Raw genomic sequence first — 23,500 nt, 5'->3', positions numbered from 1 at the left:
TTGAAAAATAGTTTTAGGATACCCCATGGGATTTAGAATAATGTTACCCAATCAGTGTTTTAGGGACTTAATATGCCTATTTGGCAGAAAGGTTATTACATTTATAAATTCGGGGAAATCAGATTCAGCATACTGATATAAATTTGCAGCAGTGAACTTTAGTGTACAAAAAAAAGTCATGTTTTAGAAATCAACCTAATTGGGCTTCCCTGGTGGCACAGTGGTTGAGAGTCCGCCTGCCGATGCAGGGGACACAGGTTCGTGCCCCGGTCCGGGAAGATCCCACATGCCGCAGAGCAGCTAGGCCCGTGAGCCACTGCCGCTGAGCCTGCGCATCCGGAGCCTGTGCTCCGCAACGGGAGAGGCCACAACACTGAGAGGCCCGCGTACCGCAAAAAAAAAAAAAAAAAAAAAAATTAAATTAACCTAATTGGGGCTTCCCTGGTGGTGTAGTAGATAAGAATCTGCCTGCCAATGCAGGGGACACAGGTTTGATCCCTGGTCAGGGAAGATCCCACATGCCATGGAGCAACTAAGCCCGTGCACCACAACTACCGAGCCTGTGCTCTAGAGCCCGTGAGCCACAACTACTAAAGCCCATGCGCCTAGAGTCCATGCTCTACAACAAGAGAAGCCACCACGAGAAGCCCGCGCACTGCAACGAAGAGTAGCCCCCACTCTCCGCAACTAGAGAAAGCCCACACGCAGCAACAAAGACCCAACACAGCCATAAATAAATAAATAAATAAATATTTTTTTTTAAAAATCAACCTAACTGAATCAGAATCTCTATTTCATAGGACTGGCAGGTAAGATTTCCTATCTTTGGTCCATACTGATGACTAGTGTCAAAGCCCCACAGTCTCCTGAAGTCCAGGGCTCCTCTGCTTCCACGTTGTGTTTTGGGGAAATGAATGTGTAGCCTGGGGACGACACTTTCCTATGTGCGCAACTCAGCTACCTCCCGGTGAGGTCATCTCTCCCTGAGGCAATATTACCGACTAGCAGCAGTTTCCCAAGACTCCTGGGAGCCACCCTGTGCCCGTCCTCAACCATCCTGTCCTCTCCTCACTCTCAGGCAATCTACTCTCCCTTGGGTCCACTGTTACAAATAGGAGGCATACAGTCCAACTTTTTACTTAAGCCATTATTAACAAGGTGATACAGATGTGGTTAAATAATTTGTCTTTTTTAATAGGTTGCATCTGGCACAAGTATTTTAAAAATTTGTTCCTGGGGAAAGAGTCAGATGCCTTTAAAGTCAGACCAAAGTAAATTGATTCTGTAAGTCCACTGATAAGTAGTAAGTCAGTGGAAATTACTTTGTTTCCTCAGCCTCAAAGATGATATTCTGTTATTTGAGAGAAAAAAAATCCCTACTAGAGAAACACATTCCTCTTATGCAGCAAAAAAGTAACAACAGAAGGGAAAAGAAGTGAAAAGAGAAGGTTATTAAAAAATCCTCTGGGAATTACTTACAATTATTAGTCAAGCAAAGAGTAAAGGATTATTTATTTATTGAGCACTTACTATGTGTCACACAGTAGACGCTGAGAAAGCATCCTGCTGCCTTTATAAAGTCAATGACACAGACCAATTGCTAAGAGCATGAGCAGCAGGGTTATTAACTCAGAACTAAATGAGCCCGCAAAGACAGGTTATCAAATGGAACGGGAATCTTTCACTTAAGAAGCAATCACTCGAAAGCAATCAGAACTGGGAATGTTCCCCAAAGAGGTTCTAATGCCATTCTGACCCAATCTCCTGTCAGTATCATCTCAAGGACGTGGGTGGGATTTAAAATTTAGGAAGTCAGTTGGCTGACAAGCTTACATGTGCTTGTATTTTCTTAAATTTTGCTTTGGAATTATTTTTATAAATACAATATTCTTAATCATGCTTATATGCTTTAACATTTTTATTTCATAAGACATAGCAGTAGAAAAGTAAGCTATAATCTTGAGCTCCTATTTACCATGCATATATATATGCCTTGCTTTTTGAACAAGGCCAAATAATCCGTCCACCTATGCAGCTTATCTGAATCATAGTCAACATGATTACATCAAAAACCAATCCTTGGGGCTTCCCTGGTGGCGCAGTGGTTGAGAATCTGCCTGCTAATGCAAGGGACACGGGTTCGAGCCCTGGTCTGGGAAGATCCCACATGCCGCGAAGCAACTAGGCCCGTGAGCCACAACTACTGAGCCTGCGCATCTGGAGCCTGTGTTCCGCAACGAGAGGCCACGATAGTGAGAGGCCCATGCACCGCGATGAAGAGTGGCCCCCGCTTGCCACTAGAGAAAGCCCTCGCACAGAAACGAAGACCCAACACAGCAAAAATAAATTAATAAACTCCTACCCCAACATCTTCTTAAAAAAAAAAAAACCAATCCTTTACTTAATATGAAAGTATGTACCTACCCAGTTGTCCTGAAAAGCATAAACCTATAAAAGGATGGCAAATTCTGTAAGACATTTAAGCAATTACCTTGGAAATTTAACCAGCATAAACTACTAAACTGGGCATCTCTGAACAAAACTGTGTTTGACATTTTGTCCTCTGCTTTAAAAAGACAAAGAAAACAAAAAGAACACGCAAAAAAGGTAGAATAATGATGTATTCTTTTATGATATTAACAACTGTAATTATAAACTAAAGACTTGTGCAGATGTGGAATTCTATAAAAGGTGTGACAACACAGGCCTATACCTCCACATTTTCTCCACTGGACAGATGCATGAATGGCTGCAGTAACATCACTGTATTCAACTTTAAGGTATTAGTCCATGTCTGCACTTATTTGTGTGTTCCAAAGTATACCAACTACATAACTTGTTTTCAAAGGTGATGGTTTCTGTCCTAATCAAGTAAAGTTTTTTCTTCAAATAAATAGTTTTCTTTAAGTAAATTTGGTCATAGTATTTAGAAGCCTGAATTTAAAATATGCATGCAGTATTTAGCTAGTCAAATTAATTTTTAAAAATTTTAGTTCTATGAAAGGAAAATATAAGCAAGGACACCAAACTATTTTATTTTATTTATTTATTTATTTTTTGCCGTACGCGGGCCTCTCACTGTTGTGGCCTCTCCCATTGCGGAGCACAGGCTCCCGACATGCAGGCTCAGTGGCCATGGCTCACAGGCCCAGTCGCTCCGCGGCATGTGGGATCGTCCCAGACCGGGGCACAAACCCATGTCCCCTGCATCGGCAGGCGGACTTTCAACCACTGTGCCACCAGGGAAGCCCCCACCAAACTATTTTAATTGCCAACATCTAGGGAGATTTCACATGAACATTTCAGACTTACCGTCTTCCCTCTGTGGTGACGATCAGCTGGAGTTGAGTAGTGATGTCCGCCTTACCTAGGGAATGAGGTCTCTCCCCATCTCCCTCTCAGGTCTCCATGGCCCTGAGATCAAGTCAGTGTATGTTTATTAAGGGGCTCTGGGCTGCTCCACTTTTCTTAGAGAGGAGCTGAGAAAACCCACCAATGTGGGAAAACAGCACAGACAAAAGGGAGAAAGTAAATGAATGTAAGTAAATACTCCCACATTAAGTATGCAAATAAAATGTGTCTAAAAAAGAATTATTCCACTATAAAACAAACTCATGGCTTGTTTCACTGATTTATATTACATGCTTAGTTCCTATATGTGTTTTACATCATTGACTTTGATTTCAATTTTTTAGAAGTATTTTTGGAAAAAACCTACCTTATCTGATTTCACTGTTTATTAGCACCTCCAGTTAGAGGCAAGAACTGTAGCACGTACTTAAACTGATCATTTTGACATTTTGCCTAATTCTAGAAAAAGGGCTTACTGTAAATGAACATCTAGATTAAATGAGGTAGTATTTTCTCTGTGCACTGTAGCTAGTAATGTTTATATTTGAGTAATTGACTGGGGACCCTGAGAGCAGAAGCAATGTGACTTTTTCAGAAATGGAGTCTTCGATGGGCTCAATTTGCTGGATTAATGTTCTAACATTCTGGTGAGTCCCAAATTTATAGCTTCAAAACTGATGGCAGATACTTGAGACCCAAGTTGGACAATTCAATCCCTATCACTAAACATCAAAGACAGGATAATGCTAAAAGTCCTACATGGACTCCAAGATTCAGGATTGTTCTAAGAAAGGCCTTTCTTATAAGCAAAGTCTTATGTTTTTAATAGCTCACACAAATATGAAACACTTTGAGATCAAGGACTACTATTCAGAATGAATCCCAACTGGGCCATCATTTTGTCAAGTTAATAAAAATTACATTAAATTGGTAAATCTGGAACTATACTTCAAAGACCAAATCTTATGTTCTCAAATTCAGGATGAAAATAGTACATGTTTTAAAATAAGCTGCTGTAACTAATCAGAACATTGTAATTTATCAATTAAGATGGGTAGGAAGTATTTTAAGAGACATGAAAAAGAATCATTCCTAGTAACAGCCATGACACAAGACTCTCAGCTATCAACAGCACACTCAAACTCACAAGCATCCTACCATTACGACTCTGTCAACTTAAAATGAAACTGTGGCATGATGCTTACTGGGTTTTCGAATAAGAGAGACATGTATTGACAGTTTAAGTTTCTACATTTATGATCTAGGCACTCATAGGTGGCTCTTCTACTTACCAAAGTAGCAGCAGTATACTGCTGGTACAGTACTGATCCACTCCAACTCTGGATATGTGACCTGGCTGCCAAGCCAGACTTGATCCCCTGCTCACCAGCTTGACACCTCTTGCACTGTGCTGTCTCATTCCACACTTTGATTGACATCTCTACAATTCCTTGGTCTAATCTGGTGCAGCAGTATTTGGGTATGATATTCCCCACCACGAACTCTACCCTATCTGACATCATCAACCTGCTCCCCTTTTCTATTCTACACAGTGAGGAAAAGTCAAAAAGTACTTTGGGCCTCCTAATCTCCATCCTCTGAAAGGAGACAGGTAACAGGGAAAACTGTTGCCAAGGAAAATAAACATCAACATTTAGCTTAAAATACCTAGAACTGTAATTATGTATAATACTAGGAATGCTGATCTTAAAATTTTTAAACTAAAAAAGTTTAGGGTTATTACAGAGTTACCGGTTTCAATCCTCCATAAGGAATTAGTAAATAAAGCAACTAAAAATCATTTTTGGTGATCCCTAGATGATTCTGTGACATATAAAAATGATCAATATAAATAGATGACCAAAAGTCAGAAGAGGTCAGAGTAACTGAGTTTTCATTGGAAACCGTTCCTCAATGAATGCAGATCTGTTGTAAAACTGATATCCCAACCTTTACTGAAAGTGAAGGGTAGCAAAACTAGTAGGTCAATTCCATCCCATTATAAAAATGATCATTACGTTGTCAAAGAGAAATTCTAGGCCTTACTTTTTTTTTCCTGACACCTACACTTTTCTTATTTACTCTATTCTAAATATGGTGGGCTGTGGCTCCTTTTAACTTTCAATCTACAAAAAAGCCATTCCTAACTCTCTGTAAGATGACATTATGATACAGATCTCACAGATGACTAGAGCAGCTAAGTACCAGAAATGCTGCGTCTCTTGGCTAGGCCCAGGGCATGGACCAGACTACAGTCCTGTTTAAAGAACAGAGTCACTCCCTAGCTGATATTTCTAAGGACCTACACTGGGCAACTGGAGCATCTCTTTTTTTTTTTTTTTTATACAGCAGGTTCTTATTAGTCATCAATTTTATACACATCAGTGTATACATGTCAATCCCAATCTCCCAATTTATCACACCACCACCACCACCACCACTCCCGCCTTCTCCCCCTTGGTATCCATACGTTTGTTCTTTACATCTGTCTCTCAATTTCTGTCCTGAAAACCAGTTCATCTGTACCATTTTTCTAGATTCCACATATGTGCGTTAATATATGATATTTGTTTTTCTCTGACTTACTTCACTCCGTATGACAGTCTCTAGATCCATCCACGTCTCAACAAATGACCCAATTTCGTTCCTTTTTCCATTGCATATATGTACCACATCTTCTTTATCCATTCATCTGTCGGTGGGCATTTAAGTTGCTTCCATGACCTGGCTATTGTAAATAGTGCTGCAATGAACATTGGGGTGCACGTGTTTGAATTGTGGTTTTCTCTGGGTATATGCCCAGTAGTGGGATTGCTTGATTGTATGGAAATTCTATTTTTAGTTTTTTAAGGAACATCCATACTGTTCTCCATAGTGGCTACATCAGTTTACATTCCCACCAACAGTGCAAGAGGGTTCCCTTTTCTCCACACCCTCTCCAGCATTTGTTGTTTGTAGATTTTCTGATGATGCCCATTCTAACTGGTATGGGATGATACCTCATTGTAGTTTTTGTTTGCATTTCTCTAGTAATTAGTGATGTTGTGCAGCTTCTCATGTGCTTCTTGGCCATCTGTATGACTTCTTTGGAGAAATGTCTATTTAGGTCTTCTGCCCATTTTTGGTTTGGGTTGTTTGTTTTTGTAATATTGAGCTGCATGAGCTGTTTATATATTTTGGAGATTAATCCTTTGTCCGTTGATTCGTTTGCAAATATTTTCTCCCATTCTGAGGGTTGTCTTTTCGTCTTGTTTAGCGTTTCCTTTGCTGTGCAAAAGCTTTTAAGCTTCATTAGGTCCCATTTGTTTACTGTTGTTTCTATTTCCATTTCTCTCAGAGGTGGGTCAAAAAAGATCTTGCTGTGATTTATGTCAAAGAGTGTTCTTCCTACGTTTTCCTCTAAGGGTTTTATAGTGTCGTCTTACATTTAGGTCTCAAATTCATTTTGAGTTTATTTTTGTGTATGGTGTTAGGGAGTGTTCTAATTTCATTCTTTTACATGTAGCTGTCCAGTTTTCCCAGCACCACTTATTGAAGAGGCTGTCTTTTCTCCATTGTAAATCCTTGCCTCCTTTGTCATAGATAAGTTGACCATAGGTGCATGGGTTTACCTCTGGGCTTTCTATCTTGTACCATTGATCTATGTTTCTGTTTTTGTGTCAGTACCATATTGTCTTCATTACTGTAGCTTTGCAGTATAGTCTGAAGTAAGGGAGTCTGATTCCTCCAGCTCCGTTGTTTGCCCTCAAGACTGCTTTGGCTATTCGGGGTCTTTTGTGTCTCCACACAAATTTTAAGATTTTTTGTTCTAGTTCTGTAAAAAATGACATTGGTAATTTGATACAGATTGCATTGAATCTGTAGATTGCTTTGGGTAGTATAGTCATTTTCACAATATTGATTCTTCCAATCCAAGAACATGGTATATCTCTCCATCTGTTCGTATCAGCTTTAATTTCTTTCATCAGTGTCTTATAGTTTTCTGCATACAGGTTTTTGTCTCCCTAGGTAGGTTTATTCCTAGGTATTTTATTCTTTTTGTTGCAATGGTAAATGGGAGTGTTTCCTTAATTTCACTTTCAGATAATTCATCATTAGTGTATAGGAATGCAAGAGGTTTCTGTGCATTAATTTTGTATCCTGCTACTTTACCAAATTCATTGATTAGCTCTAGTAGTTTTCTGGTGGCATCTTTAGGATTCTCTATGTATAGTATCATGTCATCTGCAAACAGTGAGTTTTACTTCTTCTTTTCCAATTTGTATTCCTTTTCTTTTTCTTCTCTGATTGCCGTGGCTGGGACTTCCAAAACTACGTTGAATAATAGCGGTGAGAGTGGACATCCTTGTCTTGTTCCTGATCTTAGAGGAAATGCTTTCAGTTTTTCACCATTGAGAATGATGTTTGCTGTGGGTTTGTCATATACGGCCTTTTTCATTTCTAATTTTATTGATTTGAATCCTCTCCCTCTTTTTCTTGGTGAGTCTGGCTAATGGTGTATCAATTTTGTTTATCTTCTCCAAGGACCGGCTTTTAGTTTTATTGATCTTTGCTATTGTTTTCTTTGTTTCTATTTCATTTATTTCTGCTCTGATCTTTATGATTTCTTTCCTTCTGCTAACTTTGGGCTTTGTTTTTCTTTCTCTAGTTCCTTTAGGTGTAAGGTTAGATTATTTGAGATTTTTCTTGTTTCTTGAGGTTGTATAGCTATAAACTTCCCTTAGAACTGCTTTTGCTGCATCCCATAGGTTTTGGATTGTGGTGTTTTCATTGTCATTTGTCTCTAGGTATTTTTTGATTTCCTCTTTGATTTCTTCAGTGATCTCTTGGTTATTTAGTAACGTATTGTTTAGCCTCCATGTGTTTTTTTAACGTTCTTTCCCCTGTAATTCATTTCTAATCTCATAGCGTTGTGGTCAGAAAAGATGCTTGATATGATTTCAATTTTCTTAAATTTACTGAGGCTTGATTTGTGACCCAAGATGTGATCTATCCTGGAGAATATTCCGTGTGCACTTGAGAAGAAAGTGTAATCTGCTGTTTTTGGACGGAATGTCCTACAAATATCAATTAAATCTATCTGGTCTATTGTGTCATTTAAAGCTTGTGTTTCCTTATTTATTTTCATTTTGGATGATCTGTCCATTGGTGTAAGTGAGGTGTTAAAGTCCCCCACTATTATTGTGTTACTGTCAATTTCCTCTTTTACAGCTGTTAGCAGTTGCCATATGTATTGAGGTGATCCTATGTTGGGTGCATATATAATTGTTGTATCTTCTTCTTGGATTGATCCCTTGATCTTTATGTAGTGTCTTTCCTTGTCTCTTGTAACCTTCTTTAAAGTCTATTTTATCTGATATGAGTACTGCTACTCCAGCTTTCTTTTGATTTCCATGGAGTATCTTTTTCCATCCCCTCGCTTTCAGTCTGTATGTGTCCCTAGGTCTGAAGTGGGTCTCTTGTAGACAGCAAATATATGGGTCTTGTTTTTGTATCCATTCAGCAAGCCTGTGTCGTTTGGTTGGAGCACTTAATCCATTCACGTTTAAGGTAATTATCAATATGTATGTTCCTATGACCATTTACTTGTTTTGGGTTTTTTCAGGTCCTTTCCTTCTCTTGTGTTTCCCACTTAGAGAAGTTCCTTTAGCATTTGTTGTAGAGCTGGTTTGGTGGTGCTGAATTCTCTTAGCTTTTGCTTGTCTGTAAAGCTTTTGATTTCTCCATCGAATCTGAATGAGATCCTTGCCAAGTAGAGTAATCATGGTTGTAGGTTCTTCCCCTTCATCACTTTTATATCATGCCACTCCCTTCTGGCTTGTAAAGTTTCTGCTGAGAAATCAGCTGTTAACCTTATGGGAGTTCCCTTGTATGTTATTTGTTGTTTTTCCCTTGCTGCTTTCAATAATTTTTCTTTGTCTTTAATTTTTGCCAGTTTGATTACTATATGTCTCAGCGTGTTTCTCCTGTATGGGACTTGCTGCACTTCCTGGACTTGGGTGGCTATTTCCTTTCGCATGTTAGGGAAGTTTTCGACTATAGTCTCTTCAAATATTTTCTCGGGTCCTTTCTCTCTCTTCTCCTTCTGGGACCCCAGTAATGCAAACATTGTTGCGTTTAATGTTGTCCCAGAGGTCTCTTAGGCTGTCTTCATTTCTTTTCATTCTTTTTTCTTTATTCTGTTCTGCAGCAGTGAATTCCAGCACTCTGTCTTCCAGGTCACTTATCCATTATTCTGCCTCAGTTATTCTGCTATTGATTCCTTCTGGTGTAGTTTTCATTTCAGTTACTGTATTGTCCATCTGTTTGTTCTTTAATTCTTCTAGGTCTTTGTTAAACAGTTCTTGCATCTTCTCCATCTTTGCCTCCATTGTTTTTCCGAGGTCCTGGATCATCTTCACTGTCATTATTCTGAATTCTTTTTCTGGAAGGTTGCATATCTCTACTTCATTTAGTTATTTTTCTGAGGTTTTATCTTGTTCCTTCATCTGGTACATAGCCCTCTGCCCTTTCACCTTGTCTATCTTTCTGTGAATGTGGTTTTTGTTCCACAGGCTGCAGGACTGCAGTTCTTCTTGCTTCTGCTGTCCTCTGGTGGATGAGGCTATCTAAGAGGCTTGTGCAGGTTTACTGATGGGAGGGACTGGTGGTGGGTAGAGCTGGGTGTTGCTCTGGTGGGCAGAGCTCAGTAAAACTTTAATCCACTTGTCTGCTGACAGGTGGGGCTGGGTTCCCTCCCTGTTGGTTGTTTGGCCTGAGGTGACCCAACACTGGATCCTGCCCAGCTCTTTGGTGGGGCTAATGGTGGACTCTGGGAGGGCTCACACCAAGGACTACTTCCCAGAACTTCTGCTGCCAGTGTCCTTGTCCCCACGGTGAAAGAGAGCCACCCCCCACCTCTGCAGGAGACCCTCCAACACTAGCAGGTAGGTCTGGTTCATTCTCCCCTGGGTTCACTGCTCCTTCCCCTGCGTCCCAATGCACACACTACTTTGTGTGTGCCCTCCAAGAGTGAAGTCTGTTTCCCCAAGTCCTGTCGAAGTCCTGCAATCAAATCCCACTAGCCTTCAAAGCCTCCAAATTCTCTAGGAATTCCTCCTCCCATTGCCAGACCCCCAGGTTGGGAAGCCTGACATGGGGCTCAGAACCTTCACTCCAGTGGGTGGACTTCTGTGGTATAACTGTTCTCCAGTCTGTGAGTCACCCACCCAGCAGTTATGGGATTTGATTTTGCTGTGATTGCGCCCCTCCTACCGTCTCACTGTGGCTTCTCCTTTGTCTTTGGATGTGGAATATCTTTTTTGGTGAGTTCCAGTGTCTTCCTGTCGATGACTGTCCAGCAGCTAGTTGTGATTCTGGTGTTCTCACAAGAGGGAGTGAAAGCACATCCTTCTTCTCTGCCATCTTGGTTCAGTCTCAAGACCAGCATCTCTGTCTTCTTCATTCCCCGGTCAACTGTGAGAAATACAGTTCTATCTCTAGGTAAGTTTTAATCACTAAAGTTGAAAATATAGCATCATTTCAGTAAAAATTCTAACCAACAGTTCCACATCATATCTACATCAAGAAAAGCGTTAGTCAAATGCTATCTGTACTAGAAAGCACTAACATGCTGAACAAGTTAAATTCATCAGGCTTTTAAGGATCTCAAACCTATTTCTGTAATTCAGTCCCTATCTTCAAACTGAGTCTTTAGTGGATATAACAAAACCTCGTTTTATGAGCCAATGAAAAGCACAGAACAGCTACTCACAGACCAAGAGAATAGTCTCATCTTAGGTCAGTCCTTTTTCATTTGGTAACAATGACAATTCCACTCACAGAAAAGAGACTCCCAAATTTCAAAGGTTTAAAGTTTCATTAGAAAAATCATACACAAAATAAAAAATAGATTTATCAAGAACAATAATGGCATTATTTCATTCAGCAAATTCATTTAAAACATGGGTTACAGTACAGAAAGAGAAATGACAACATAAAGTCTCATATAACTAACTGATCTGGGAAACCAGTCCCTTAAAAGGCAACTGCAGTTCCATTTTCCAAGCTCTCTTCTTAAGTTGAGGGTCTTCTGTAATTGGGTTTTACATTAAGTTTTCTCCGTAATAAGTTTAAAGATGCATGTCACTTCCTCATCACCACGTACTTTATTCCCCAAAATGTTTAAACCAAGTACCTGATAAACAGGTGTCTCTGTTGCATCCAATTCTTTTATTTTGTTAAGGAATATGAAACTGCTCTGAAAGTCAATCCAAGATCAAGTCCATACCAAAGTTCTAGCACTTGGATATTTGTCCTTGTTTTTTTGGAAGTATTATTAACAGTCATCAATAGCTGCACAACTGAGATTATAATGAGTTTTTTTTTTTCTCTTTGTAAAGTCTGCCTACTAGGTTCTACCTCTTCCCTTCCGACACCTGGGAGCTCCACCTCCCCAATCAGATTTAGATTTGGGAGGACGTGATTTTGTTCTAAGTCTCTCAATTTCTTCTATGGTCAAATTATATGAGTTTAAAATTTTTCATAAAGAAAAAAAAAAAGAAGTCTCTTTTTATTGTTTCAACAAGAAAATATTAAAAGCCTAAGAGAAGTTTACCATCTGTCCCAACTCCATTCCATCAAGGCTGTCAAACAGTTTCCCTTTTGCTGTGACAGCAGTGGCAGGATGCCCATTATCAACTACTGTCAGCACTAGTATGATACTCCAGATTGGGTCTTCTTCACTGCTCACTTTATTTCTAAAAAGCAAAAGCCTTTGTAATTAGTTGAAATCTATCAGAATAAATTCTGTCTCTGAAAGTGAAAGTATTTGTGTTGTTCCATTCTGTTCGGTTACATGCACATGACAAAAGACAGGATGACTCATTTATTCTGGACAAAACCAGACAGTGACAACTGCAAGGGAGTTTGCCTAAAATATTCCTGCAGCTTGGAGAAACTAAAGCAAAGTGCAAGTTGGAACAGAGTTCTAAACAACGTCTCCCAGTTGAAATTCATACTATCAGAAAGAAGGTGAAGGGGCATTAATAGGATCACTGTCCTAAAAACTATCGAGGTGGAAAGCCACCTCTGTGTGCTCCTCCACGGCCTCCCCTGAAACCACCTCTTTCTCCTCGGAAGTTAGATCGATTTCTTTCTCGCCCGCGGCCAGCAGAAGTCCCACCTCTTCCTCCTCCTCTGGGAGCTCCACCTCCCCGATCAGATTTAGATTTGGGAGGAGGTGATTTCGGTCGAAGTCTCTCAATTTCTTCTGTACATCCAGTCAAGTAGGAATTCGGGGTACTGAAGTAGGATGCATACGTTTCTGCATTGTAGTTGCTATTTGTAAGAGTTGGTCCAACTGTAAGCCAGCCTGAAATGGAGGGAAAAGTGATTATCCTTTCTTTTTCTTTTTTCCAATTCTCTCTTATTGATCCTCTAGGAGCTATTTCAAATCTCCAATGCATTCTTTTTCTCACTGTTGTGGCCTCACCTATTGCAGAGCACAGGCTCCGGACGCGCAGGCTCAGCGGCCATGGCTCACGGGCCCAGCTGCTCCGCAGCATGTGGGATCTTCCCAGACTGGGGCACAAACCCATGTCCCCTGCATCGGCAGGCGGACTCTCAACCACTGCGCCACCAGGGAAGCCCCTTCAATGCATTCTTAAAGGTGTCCCAATCACTCACCCAATATTGATATTTTTTACAGAACACATGGCATTTAATCATGGTTATAAAGATTTCATATGTATATATCCTGTTTTTCCTCTTAGACTGTAACTTTTATAATATAATTTCTTCATTGTCTCCATCCACATTTCACATTCTGTGAGAACAGCACTTAGAAAAAAATATTACACACTGTACTGAGTTTGGGCTTAGTGAAAATTTAATAAATTTTATATCACCTTCCTACTTGTAGAAAGGATACAACAGTTTTCTGATTAACATCCTGAAACTAACTTTTGCCTCTACTCTTCCCAACCACAAGAAGCCTGTGCACTGCAACTAGACAAAGCCCACATGCAGCAATGAAGACCCAACACAGCCAAAAATAAATAAATTAATTAATTAAATTAAAAAGAATCAGGTTCTTCATAGGTTCACACTATTTCTGCCCTATCATTGTGAAGATTATTTCTTAGAATATTAGGTCCATTATAAAATGCTATAAAATGAAAATATTTTACTAGGATCATATTCTAAAATATAGCAGCCATTTTTTACAAAATTTTGTTCAGCATTTAAAAAAATCGTCAGTATCTAACAGTACACAGATAACTAAGATCTGTAATATATGAAGAAAAAATGACAGATAAATCAGATTGTGCCTTTTATGTCTCATCTAGTAGATACCACCCTGATAAGTAGAGAAGTACCTAATCAGATGAAAGAGTACATTGCACACCTATGTGGTCTCACTGACAACTGAATTTATGAGACTTTTACTTGCTCCCTTCTGGTTTGTTTTTTGGCATGTATGTTGTGTTGTGGAACACAACACACAAGCAAGAGGAAAGAAAGGAGAAAATTTAAAGATTTAATAAAAATAGTTCATATTGCCTCTTTCATGCTATACTGCCCCTTACATAAATAAGACATGTAAATCTTTACAGAGTAAACTGCAAGGGACTCCGCCTCCCACCCACAAATTCTTCATTGCAATAGCATTTTATTACAACTTCTAAAGGAATTACTAAGACCCAAGTTAGTTTAAATTAGCCTGGCTTCAGCATACACGACACATATAGCAACTTTTAAACCTTTTAAAGCAATAGTAGAGTACTCCTATGGTATATGTGGTATATACCTCTGACTACCTCCTTGAGGAAGAAGTGCATTTGAGGATTCAACCCAAATAAATTAAGGCCCCTTGAACAGACTTCCCTCAATTGCTCCTACTATTATTTACATGGTTAACCTCCAACTACCTACAATTTCCCCAAGCAGATATTCCTTCTTAATTTTGTTTTACTAAAGCTAATACTAAAATAATTTTTGCGGCACTTCCCTGGTGGCGCAGTGGTTAAGATTCCGCACTCCCAATGCAGGGGGCCTGGGTTTGATCCCTAGTCAGGGAACTAGATCCCACATGCACGCCACAACTAAGAGTTCACATGCCACAACTAAGGAGCCCACAAGCCACAACTAAGGAGCCCACCTGCCACAACTAAAGAGCTGGCGAGCCACAACAAAGGAACCCACCTGCCACAACTAAGACCCAACGCAACCAAATAAAGAAACAAATAGAATAGAATAAAATAATTTTTGCATGGGCAAAGAATGGGCAAAGATAAAGAACTGGATAGTAGTTCGAAGCAAAAAATAAAATTTGTACCTCTAAGACTTTGTTCAACTGGTAGAGATACAGATAGAAGTATATTGTATATGAAAGATATAATGTATAATCTAAAGTGGATAAGGTGGCCACAGCTAAATGGATGGAGAAAACCCGCATTATATTATAGTTTTGAAATATTATAGTTATAAATAAAAATTGGCATTAAGCAAAATTTCTATTTTAGTTGCTGTTTATGCTTATACCTATAATATACGTAACAATTATTCTCTCTACTCCTTAAGTTCTTCTACTCATGTTTAAAAAAACCCACTAATTACAATAATGCTATACGGCCATTAAAAGCATTGTAACTAATTATTTAAAATGTAGAAATATATTTGACATAATATTGAGAAAAATACAAAATGATGACTACAGTTATATAAAAATTTGTATGCACAAGAGAAGTGGAAAATATTATGTAAAAAAAAATGAAAATAATTCTTGGAAGTAGTGAGGTTGAATCTCTTTCCCTCTTCAAAATTTTCTTTAATGTTGTTACACTGATTTTCAATTACTAAAAGATATCCATCTGTTTGATGTTGCTATTACTCTTCAAATAGTTTTGCTTTTTCTTTAAAGTTTTCTACTTCCTTTAAACAGCAGTTGCCACTGGAGATTGTTCCCAGATTCAGGAGCTGTTTTTGGGTAGAACAGGTCAATGATGGAAGAGAAAAATCTGTTCCTTATTTCCTCAAACACTAGAGCCATAATCTTGATATTCAATATATATGGACATCTACACTTTCTGAAAAACACACCACTCCAGTTGAGTATCTAGTGATGTTACTTTCTTTTAAGCCAGTGAAGAGGAAACATTTGCTTGCCACAAGCTCTGCTGCCAAAATATTTTACTTTGATAACAGAGTAAAATCATCCACAAAATTTCCAAACAAGATTTCATGTATATGTTCAATGGAAGTCTAAACAACTCAAAGTTCATTCTATAGCTGTATATATACTATGTATGTAGTGACTTATGCATGAACTGTATGTGTATTGTGAAAAACTGGTTTAAAAAGATTAAATTTAAACCACAGCATTCCCACCCTTTAAAAATCAATATAACATTTTAATTTAGAATAATTCAAGGATGCATGCTGCAATTTCCGAGATAAACACTGAAGGAACAATAAAAGAATATCTAAACAAGCTAATTAAAAAAAGAAAAATTGAATAATACAAGAATACTTAATCCAAAAGAAACAAGAGAAAAGGGAACACAGAACAGGTGGTACCAATGTAAAGCAAACAGTTAGATGGTAATTTATGCCCCAATATATCAGGAATTACATTAAATATAAACTGACTAAACAATTCAATTAAAAGATAAAGATAAAATGGATGAAAACTATGTGTTTGCTCACAAGAGATACACCTTAAATGTAAGGATATGGAAGATCGAAAGTAGAAGGCTGGAAATAATATGCCAAGCAAACACAAACCAAAAGGAAGCTGAAATAGCTATAATAATGTCAGATGAAGTAGAATTTAAAGTTGAGAAACACTGGATAAAGAAGGACATTTCATAATACTAAGAGGGTCAATCTACTAGGAAGGCATAAAAATTTTTACCTTTTAGATACACCTAGTAACAGAATCTCAGATATAAACTAACAACTAAACAAAACCACAAACCCATAATCCTTATAGATTTTAACATACCTTTCTTATAGAATAAGTAGTTTTAAAAAAAATCAGTAAAGACATGGCTGATATAAACAGCAACAACAAATACTACAACCAATCAAAAAAAAAACATATTGTTACATTCTTTTCAATCAGACTTAGAATATTTATCTAAATTGGGTCAAAAGCAAATCATAACAAATTACAAACAAGTGAAATCTTATGGTATATGTTATTTGACAGTATTAATCCAAAAAGCAATGACAAAATGATAACTTAAGCAACACAATACTGAATAACCTGCCAGCAGCAAAACTTTACTTTTAAATATAGGAAACATTTTCTCTAAAGCCAAGCCCCAGAGTAAACATTTCACATGCAAAATATTTCTTTGTAAAGAGAATGTAGTTTTTTACTTTCCTCTTTATCATTTTGCACAATTTTATGAAACTTAAGGCCATCAGTTTCTACAACTGAAATAGTTTTAAGATACTGTGTTCACCAACGCACACTCACAAAGAAATAGCTGACAGGGCTGAGGAGTGGGTAGAGAAGTGATGGATTACGTCATACATACATAAGGCAACTTTAAGGATTACTTTTTTTTTAGAATGAACATCAGAGTTTCTTCTAAATTCTTAGGTACTTTTAAGGCCAATTATTCCACTGTAACTTCTTCAATTTTTACTTTTTATAAAATGTAGACTGTTTAAGACAAATAAGATCCTGGCTCATTTCAGCTTTTTTTTTTTTTTTTCCCTTCAGCTTTAAACAGCATTTCTAGCATGGTAAGGCCAAACAGGTTGATTTTATATATTGTGACTGAAGCGATGCAATGTTCTTAAAAGCTACTTCTATATTTTCTGAGAAGAAACAGATGCACTATTATTTCAACAATACTTTGTAAACAAAAGCTGTGCCCTCTATAAAAGAAAATCCTAGTCCATAAGATTATTATTTTCTATTCATTTTTTTTTCAAAATAGTAAATTCACATTATACCGATTTAGTAAAGTGTTAAAATTTTGATGAAACAACATCATGATACATTTAAGGAAAGAAGCCAGGTACTTTAGTTTCTAATAAAGCCAAGATCTGTATTTCACAAAGGTATGGTTATTTTCTGCAGGATCATTTTATTAGCAGACATTTAGTCCTGTCCAAAAAGTCAGAAGACATTTGGTTCATGCCAAAAGATACTTGAAATTTAGTCCTATCCAAAACATCCATGAGCAAATTTGGTCCATGCCAAATGGTTTTGGACAGGGCCATATATCAAGGTCATTTTGGTGTGGACCAAATATCTTACAGACATTTTGGACAGGACCAAATGTCCTTTATGCATTTCTTCACTCAACATAATATTTACTCAATAACCTGAATGTTGGGTAGAGAGAATAAGACAATCTCCGATTTCTATGAGACTGCATACTAAAGAGACTGACTATAAACATATGCCCAAATGAATCTATAATTCAGATAACGATAAGTGCTATGAAGAAAAAGCAAATAGATTAAAGGGAAAGACAGCAGTAGGAGGAAGGGAGTGGAGTGGCAAGTTGGCTAATTTAGACAGGGTTGTGAGAAAAGATCCATCAGGTATTTGAATGATAGGAGAAAAGTCCATGGAAGAGTACTGAGACAAGACTGAGCTTAGCATATTTGAAGTATAGCAAGAAGAAGAATCAAATATATAAGAATTTTATTTTACATAACACTGTGTGTTCTTTCTTAACATCTATATCCCAAGGAACTATCAGTTTTTTTTTCCTCCTGAGGTCTTACCTGGTCGAATTGTACTATCTCTTCCAAATAAATGAAGGCGTCTTCTACCAAGACAAAAATGTTCAATTATATGAAAAATTTCTACAGGCTTTTCTATATTGCCAATTTCAGGTTCTTCTGTGATAATCAAGTCAATGTCAACATTAGCATGAATGAAGTCCCCGTCTGTGCTACGCTTAACAGTTCCTTTGATCCCCATAAGGCAGTGTTCCTAAATAATAATAAGAGCAGAACAATTAATCTCTTTTCATCAACAGTCATATTTCACAACATTTTACATTTCTGACGTTCCTCAATTCCAAAACAATCCTCATTTCTCTGAATCTTTGGGATATAGGTCTCTGGGCAAAAACACAAAAGGAAAAACCTGGATCTCTGGATCTGAGAAGACTGCCAGGGAAACTAGACATTACAGTATTAAACTTGGGGCCATGACATTTTAGAATTGAGTCAACAATCGTAGAATCTTTTCCTCTGCAACCCTTGATAATAACTTCTCTTCAGCAGTTATGGGCATAGCACTTGACCTTGGAATCTTAAAATGATGTTATACTGGGCTTCACATGATCCAAGATCAAAACTATATATAAGGTATAAGCCTTTTCATATGGAGAGGACTTCAAGCATGGATACAGACTTATAAATACTCAACATAAGTAAATGTGAAAACCAAATGATTTCCTTTTTTGTTGTTTGTTTTTTGACCTCTATTTAATCTGGATGACAGAGTATAGTTTAAATAAATTTAATCTCACTTGACTCCATGAATCAATAATAGCAAGGATGGCTTAGATTCCCTTCAAACAGAATTTCTAGTCCAAGAAAAACTTTAAAAAGACCCTCCACCAGAGTCTCCCTGAAGAGTGAAAGACTGGAGGACAAACTGTTAAACCCTGATAACTAGCTGGGCAGTCCTCTGAAGCAGAGGTTCTCAGTGGTTCTTGTTCAGGTTCTTACGTAGAAAAAAGAAAGGAAGGGGAAAGAAATATTCATCTAAGCTGGCCAGCTATGAGTCTTGCTGCCATTTCTTTTTTCTCAGCATAGAGAAAGGAAAAAAAGCTCAGGGTCAGAAGTACTAAAAGCCCATATCTGACTTAGAATTACATCAGTTTAAGATATACAGGAATACCTTCTTCAGCTCAGTATAGGTTGATCTGAGTGAATAAAATATTTTTAAATTAACTTGGACGTATTACTTTAATGCTCAATGCCATTTGTACAAGTCAAAGAGAAGGATCTTTCCACCAAAATTAATTAAACAGTATACAGTCATTTGGAAAAGCTTGAGAGAAAATAATGAAAATAAAGAAAACAAAACAGTAAAGGCAATACCTTTGTTCTCTGGAAGACAGCCTTTGGATCTAAAGTCTTAGTCTTCCCAGGATTGTTTTTATTGGTTTTAATCCAACAAATATCTTCACATCTTCTGTAACCCCACTTGCGTAAACACTAGAAATGAAAGAATTTTTTTAAAAATCCTTAGCTAAAAGAAGTAAACAATACTTAAAATAACCAACCAGCATTAAAAACTTCCTAAAGGTTTGAGACATTAAATTCCAAGGTGTCACAGTAATTTTGTCTTTGTGCAGAAATAGAAAAAAAGAAATACTAGTCTTTAAATATACAGCCATTATACAGAATACATATACCTTCTGAATATTAATATACAGTTGATATCAAAACATAGAAAGGATTACATAATACTCTGATTCTTTAATACTACCTTCTACTGTCATCAATAGAAAGTTTTAAATCATAAGAAAACTCAGTCCCTCTTTAATCAGAAAATAATTCAAAAGATAATTTTGAATAAATGGGCCACACTCTTCAAAATGTTAAGGTCATGAAAGATAAGAAAAACTAAGAAAGTCTTCCAAATAAAAGAAGATTGAAGAGACATGAAAACTGATGACACTAAGTGATCCTAAGACCAGAAAAAAATTATTTATACTGTATAGATGTTATAAGTGGGACAACTGCAAAAACTGTCTTATTGAGAACAGTATCAAAACAGTGTTAATTTTATGATGCTAATAATTGTACTATTATTATATAAGAAAATGACCTTATCTTCCAGAAATATAACTGAAACACTTAAGGGGAAAGGGACATTATGTCTAGAATTTACTCTGAAATGGGGGAGGGAAAAATGGTAAGAATGAAAAAGAGTAAAAGAGAGAGTGAGGGGGAGAGGAGAATAAAAAAGTAAATGTGAACATTTGAGTTTCTGGGTGAATGGTAAATGCGGATTGTTGCATAATTTTTAGAACTTTTCTGTAAGACTGAAGTTATTTTGAAATAAAATGTCTTAAAATCAAAAAAAAAAAAAAAATTTTGTTCCTTCCACCTCAACTTTCTATCCTCCGACAAAGCTAAAAACTGTTGAAAATGTTCTAACTGATAACTTCTTTCCAAATGAGTCTTATGTTATTTTTATGATTTAATGCTAAACCTCAAAAATTCAAAGACTTAAAATTGTTATTATATTTCTTTACTGAGTAAAACTTTACTTTCATCTTTATGTAATCTAGACAATAGAGAGATTTGAACCTTAGTGTCCTAGAACATGTTATATATGAACATATAACAAATACTAGTTAAGTGAGTACTCAGAGTGGCATTTTGAGGCCCACAATATGTATGTGTTGGCTAGCTGCTGGGAAAAAAAACGTGAATAAGATATAGTCCTTACCCCTAGTTGATTAAGAGCAAAGTAGGGGGAAATAAGTAAATTGTGCAGTACAATATTGTTGGTACTATGATCAAGTATAAATAGAGATGTAGTGGAACACAAAATATACACACTTTTCAGGAATGCTCTTATTGTATAAACTGAGTTTCACCACAAAATGAAACTTAGATTTTTAATTTAAAATCTCAAAAATCAAGATCAGTACCTGTTCCTGTTGCCAAGTATTTGTTTCGCACTGCATTAAATATCACAAGGGCCTAAATCCAACATTTCCTAATCAACTTAGCACAACTCATGAGTATTTATCATGCTGAATTATTTTTGTAATCATTTGGAGCCAAAAGCTGCTTTCACCAATATGATAAATTGCTGCATAAACAAATAAGATAAAACCTCCTAATCAATTTCAACCTAATTTGGGGGGTGGGAGAAAAGTCCAAAGCCAAACATTAGAACTAAAAAAGCTAAATACCAATATACCTATAAAAACATACAGTATGTCTCTATTTTCTTAGATTTTCTATAGCATCTTAGGGAGGTGCCAGCAATAAAATAGATACCCTATATACAGTTATAGTCTTACCATGGATTTAATAAATGACAGAAGCAATGATGTTATCCAACAGTCTCAAACTTGCTATTTATACAAAGAATACACAAGCAATTGCAGAATTTCAGGATTTGACAACCAATTCATCTCAATATAATCCTACTTAAATTCTTCACCTGTCAAATGGACACCTCCTAAAATTACCAGGATTTAAATGAGATCATAGGCAGTAGATCAAGTAATATTTCCTAAAAATGGAAAGTATTATTCAATAACAAGTGAGGTAACTGAAACACACAGAGTAAATATCTCTTTACCCAAAGTTTCACTGTTGGACATCAGAATTGAGACCAGAACTAGCCACAATGCTTCCATCATAAAAAAGCTTTATTATTTTGTTTCCATTTAGAAATCCAAAATAATCCAATCAAAAAACCAAAAAAAGTTCTGAAATACAATAAATATAAGGTACTTAAATTGAGATGTTATAACTTCTTTCTCACTCTCATGAATTTATTCAAATTATGTGCTCCAGATGCTGTGTTATTTTTCCAATTTGATTTGGCTTTCATTTGGAATTCAGGAGTTAATGCTAGCCAGAAGAATACTTTTTAGCTACTAATAATGAACAGTAAATGACACTAAGCAGCTTGCTTTTGAGCAGCAATTCAGTTTCAAATCTCTGAACTGTTCTCTTCCTGCAGTTGTAATAAATCATATTTTGATTTATTCACCCCTAATGCTAGTTAACTAAGGGATACTGCCTTTTGCACATTCTTTTTTAAACATTTTTTTCTTCTGAATATTTTAATACTGTTCAAGAAACAAAGGAGAAAATAACATTAATCTTCAAACTTTTTATGCAACATACTGTGTTATTTTTTTCTTACAAATTTAAAAAACCACTTAAAAAAACACCATCTTACCACTCTTCCAAGGTCCAATCCCTCCCCAGAACCACACCAGAGAAAAATAAATGATCGAGGTGCTGCAATCTCATCAATTTCTAACTTCATGATCTGTAAGAAACCAAACCAATATTGCATAGAAGCATTGTTTCCCATTCATCCTAAATCCAAAAGAACAACCATTGAGATTTATCAGGACTTACAGTAAATGTGTTCTTTAAATGTACTAATTTTCATTAGGAAATACAATGGAAAATAAATTTTATTCTTAAAACTTGTTCTTCTGGTTTTTTATTCCCTATTAAGACAACACAGATGCACACATGCACATACATACACTTGATTTTCTATGGAAAGAGTTTACAGGAAACCATATTTATAGAATTACAGAATTTTATAAGTTATGGCTTGAGAGCAACCTGTTACCATTTACAGAAAAACTGAAAAGGGATTAAATTACGCCAAAGATAGGGGCAAAATTAAAACCATAACCACAAATGTTTGGGGGAGGACTTGGTTTCCAGTTCTAAATAAAATAAATCAATATACACATTTCAGTATAATGACTAAGTCTGAAATGTCACAAACAATAGACTATAATTGTTTGCTTTGTATTTGTTAAGTGTGTCAATTTTAAAAAAAGTTCTGCAATAATTAAATCTCTAAATTGGGGAAATACCATATACTTGTATAAATGACTATAAAAGCAACCATTTTACATGGTATTCCTTTTCTTTTAGCTTCCTGTCACAGTTAAGAAGTTCCAGAGACAACGGTTCAAGCAAATATTTTTAGTTTCACGTATTAAGAAAACCTTAACTTCTACCTGAGTGGATCATAACCACATCATCTATAATTTATCTAGGTAAAAATACATTATTTGACAGTGATAATGGAAAAAAAATTACAATAGGCATAAACCCATTCAGTTTTATACTTCCGACTTTAAGTCTTCATATATCTCATCTTATATTCTCATAGGAATATGAATTAAAATAAATATGTAATACGCACACACACATAATATTCCTACAAACGTCTATACATGGTATGGCTAAAGATAAGTGATGGCACACATCAGTGAAGAACATTAAGCAAATTACTCTCTTGACATTACAATTATAAATGCTAAATGTTGGTATTTTAAGAAAGTGCTTATATTCTTTTTGTTTTTGTTTTTTGTTTTTGCGGTACGCGGGCCTCTCACTGTTGTGGCCTCTCCCGTTGCGGAGCACAGGCTCCAGACGCGCAGGCTCAGCGGCCATG

At 36.6% G+C, this 23,500-nt stretch overlaps 1 protein-coding gene across 5 annotated transcripts in view; it reads right to left on the bottom strand.

The window, feature by feature from the left end:
- The window catches only part of METTL14 (methyltransferase 14, N6-adenosine-methyltransferase non-catalytic subunit), a 55,966-nt gene that overhangs the window by 13,036 nt on the left and 19,430 nt on the right, over positions 1 to 23,500 (bottom strand). For 4 of the 5 annotated variants that reach the window (XR_009519601.1, XR_009519602.1, XR_009519603.1 and 1 more), the window contains 5 exons: positions 22,253 to 22,345; positions 19,417 to 19,533; positions 18,085 to 18,295; positions 5,938 to 12,703; positions 3,313 to 3,479 (listed from right to left, as the gene is read on the bottom strand). Coding sequence is in view for 1 of the 5 variants with exons in the window: in XM_060012932.1 (XP_059868915.1) it covers positions 12,399 to 12,703; positions 18,085 to 18,295; positions 19,417 to 19,533; positions 22,253 to 22,345 (726 nt within the window). In the remaining 4 variants the exon portion in view is untranslated. Of the gene's footprint in view, positions 1 to 3,312; positions 3,480 to 5,807; positions 12,704 to 18,084; positions 18,296 to 19,416; positions 19,534 to 22,252; positions 22,346 to 23,500 lie in introns of those variants that run through there. The other variant, XM_060012932.1, reaches the window with a different exon arrangement.

This window comes from Delphinus delphis, chromosome 5 (genome assembly GCF_949987515.2).
Source record: "Delphinus delphis chromosome 5, mDelDel1.2, whole genome shotgun sequence".
In the NCBI taxonomy this organism is placed as follows: Eukaryota; Metazoa; Chordata; class Mammalia; order Artiodactyla; family Delphinidae; genus Delphinus; species Delphinus delphis.
This window is presented reverse-complemented; position numbering and strand designations above follow the sequence as displayed.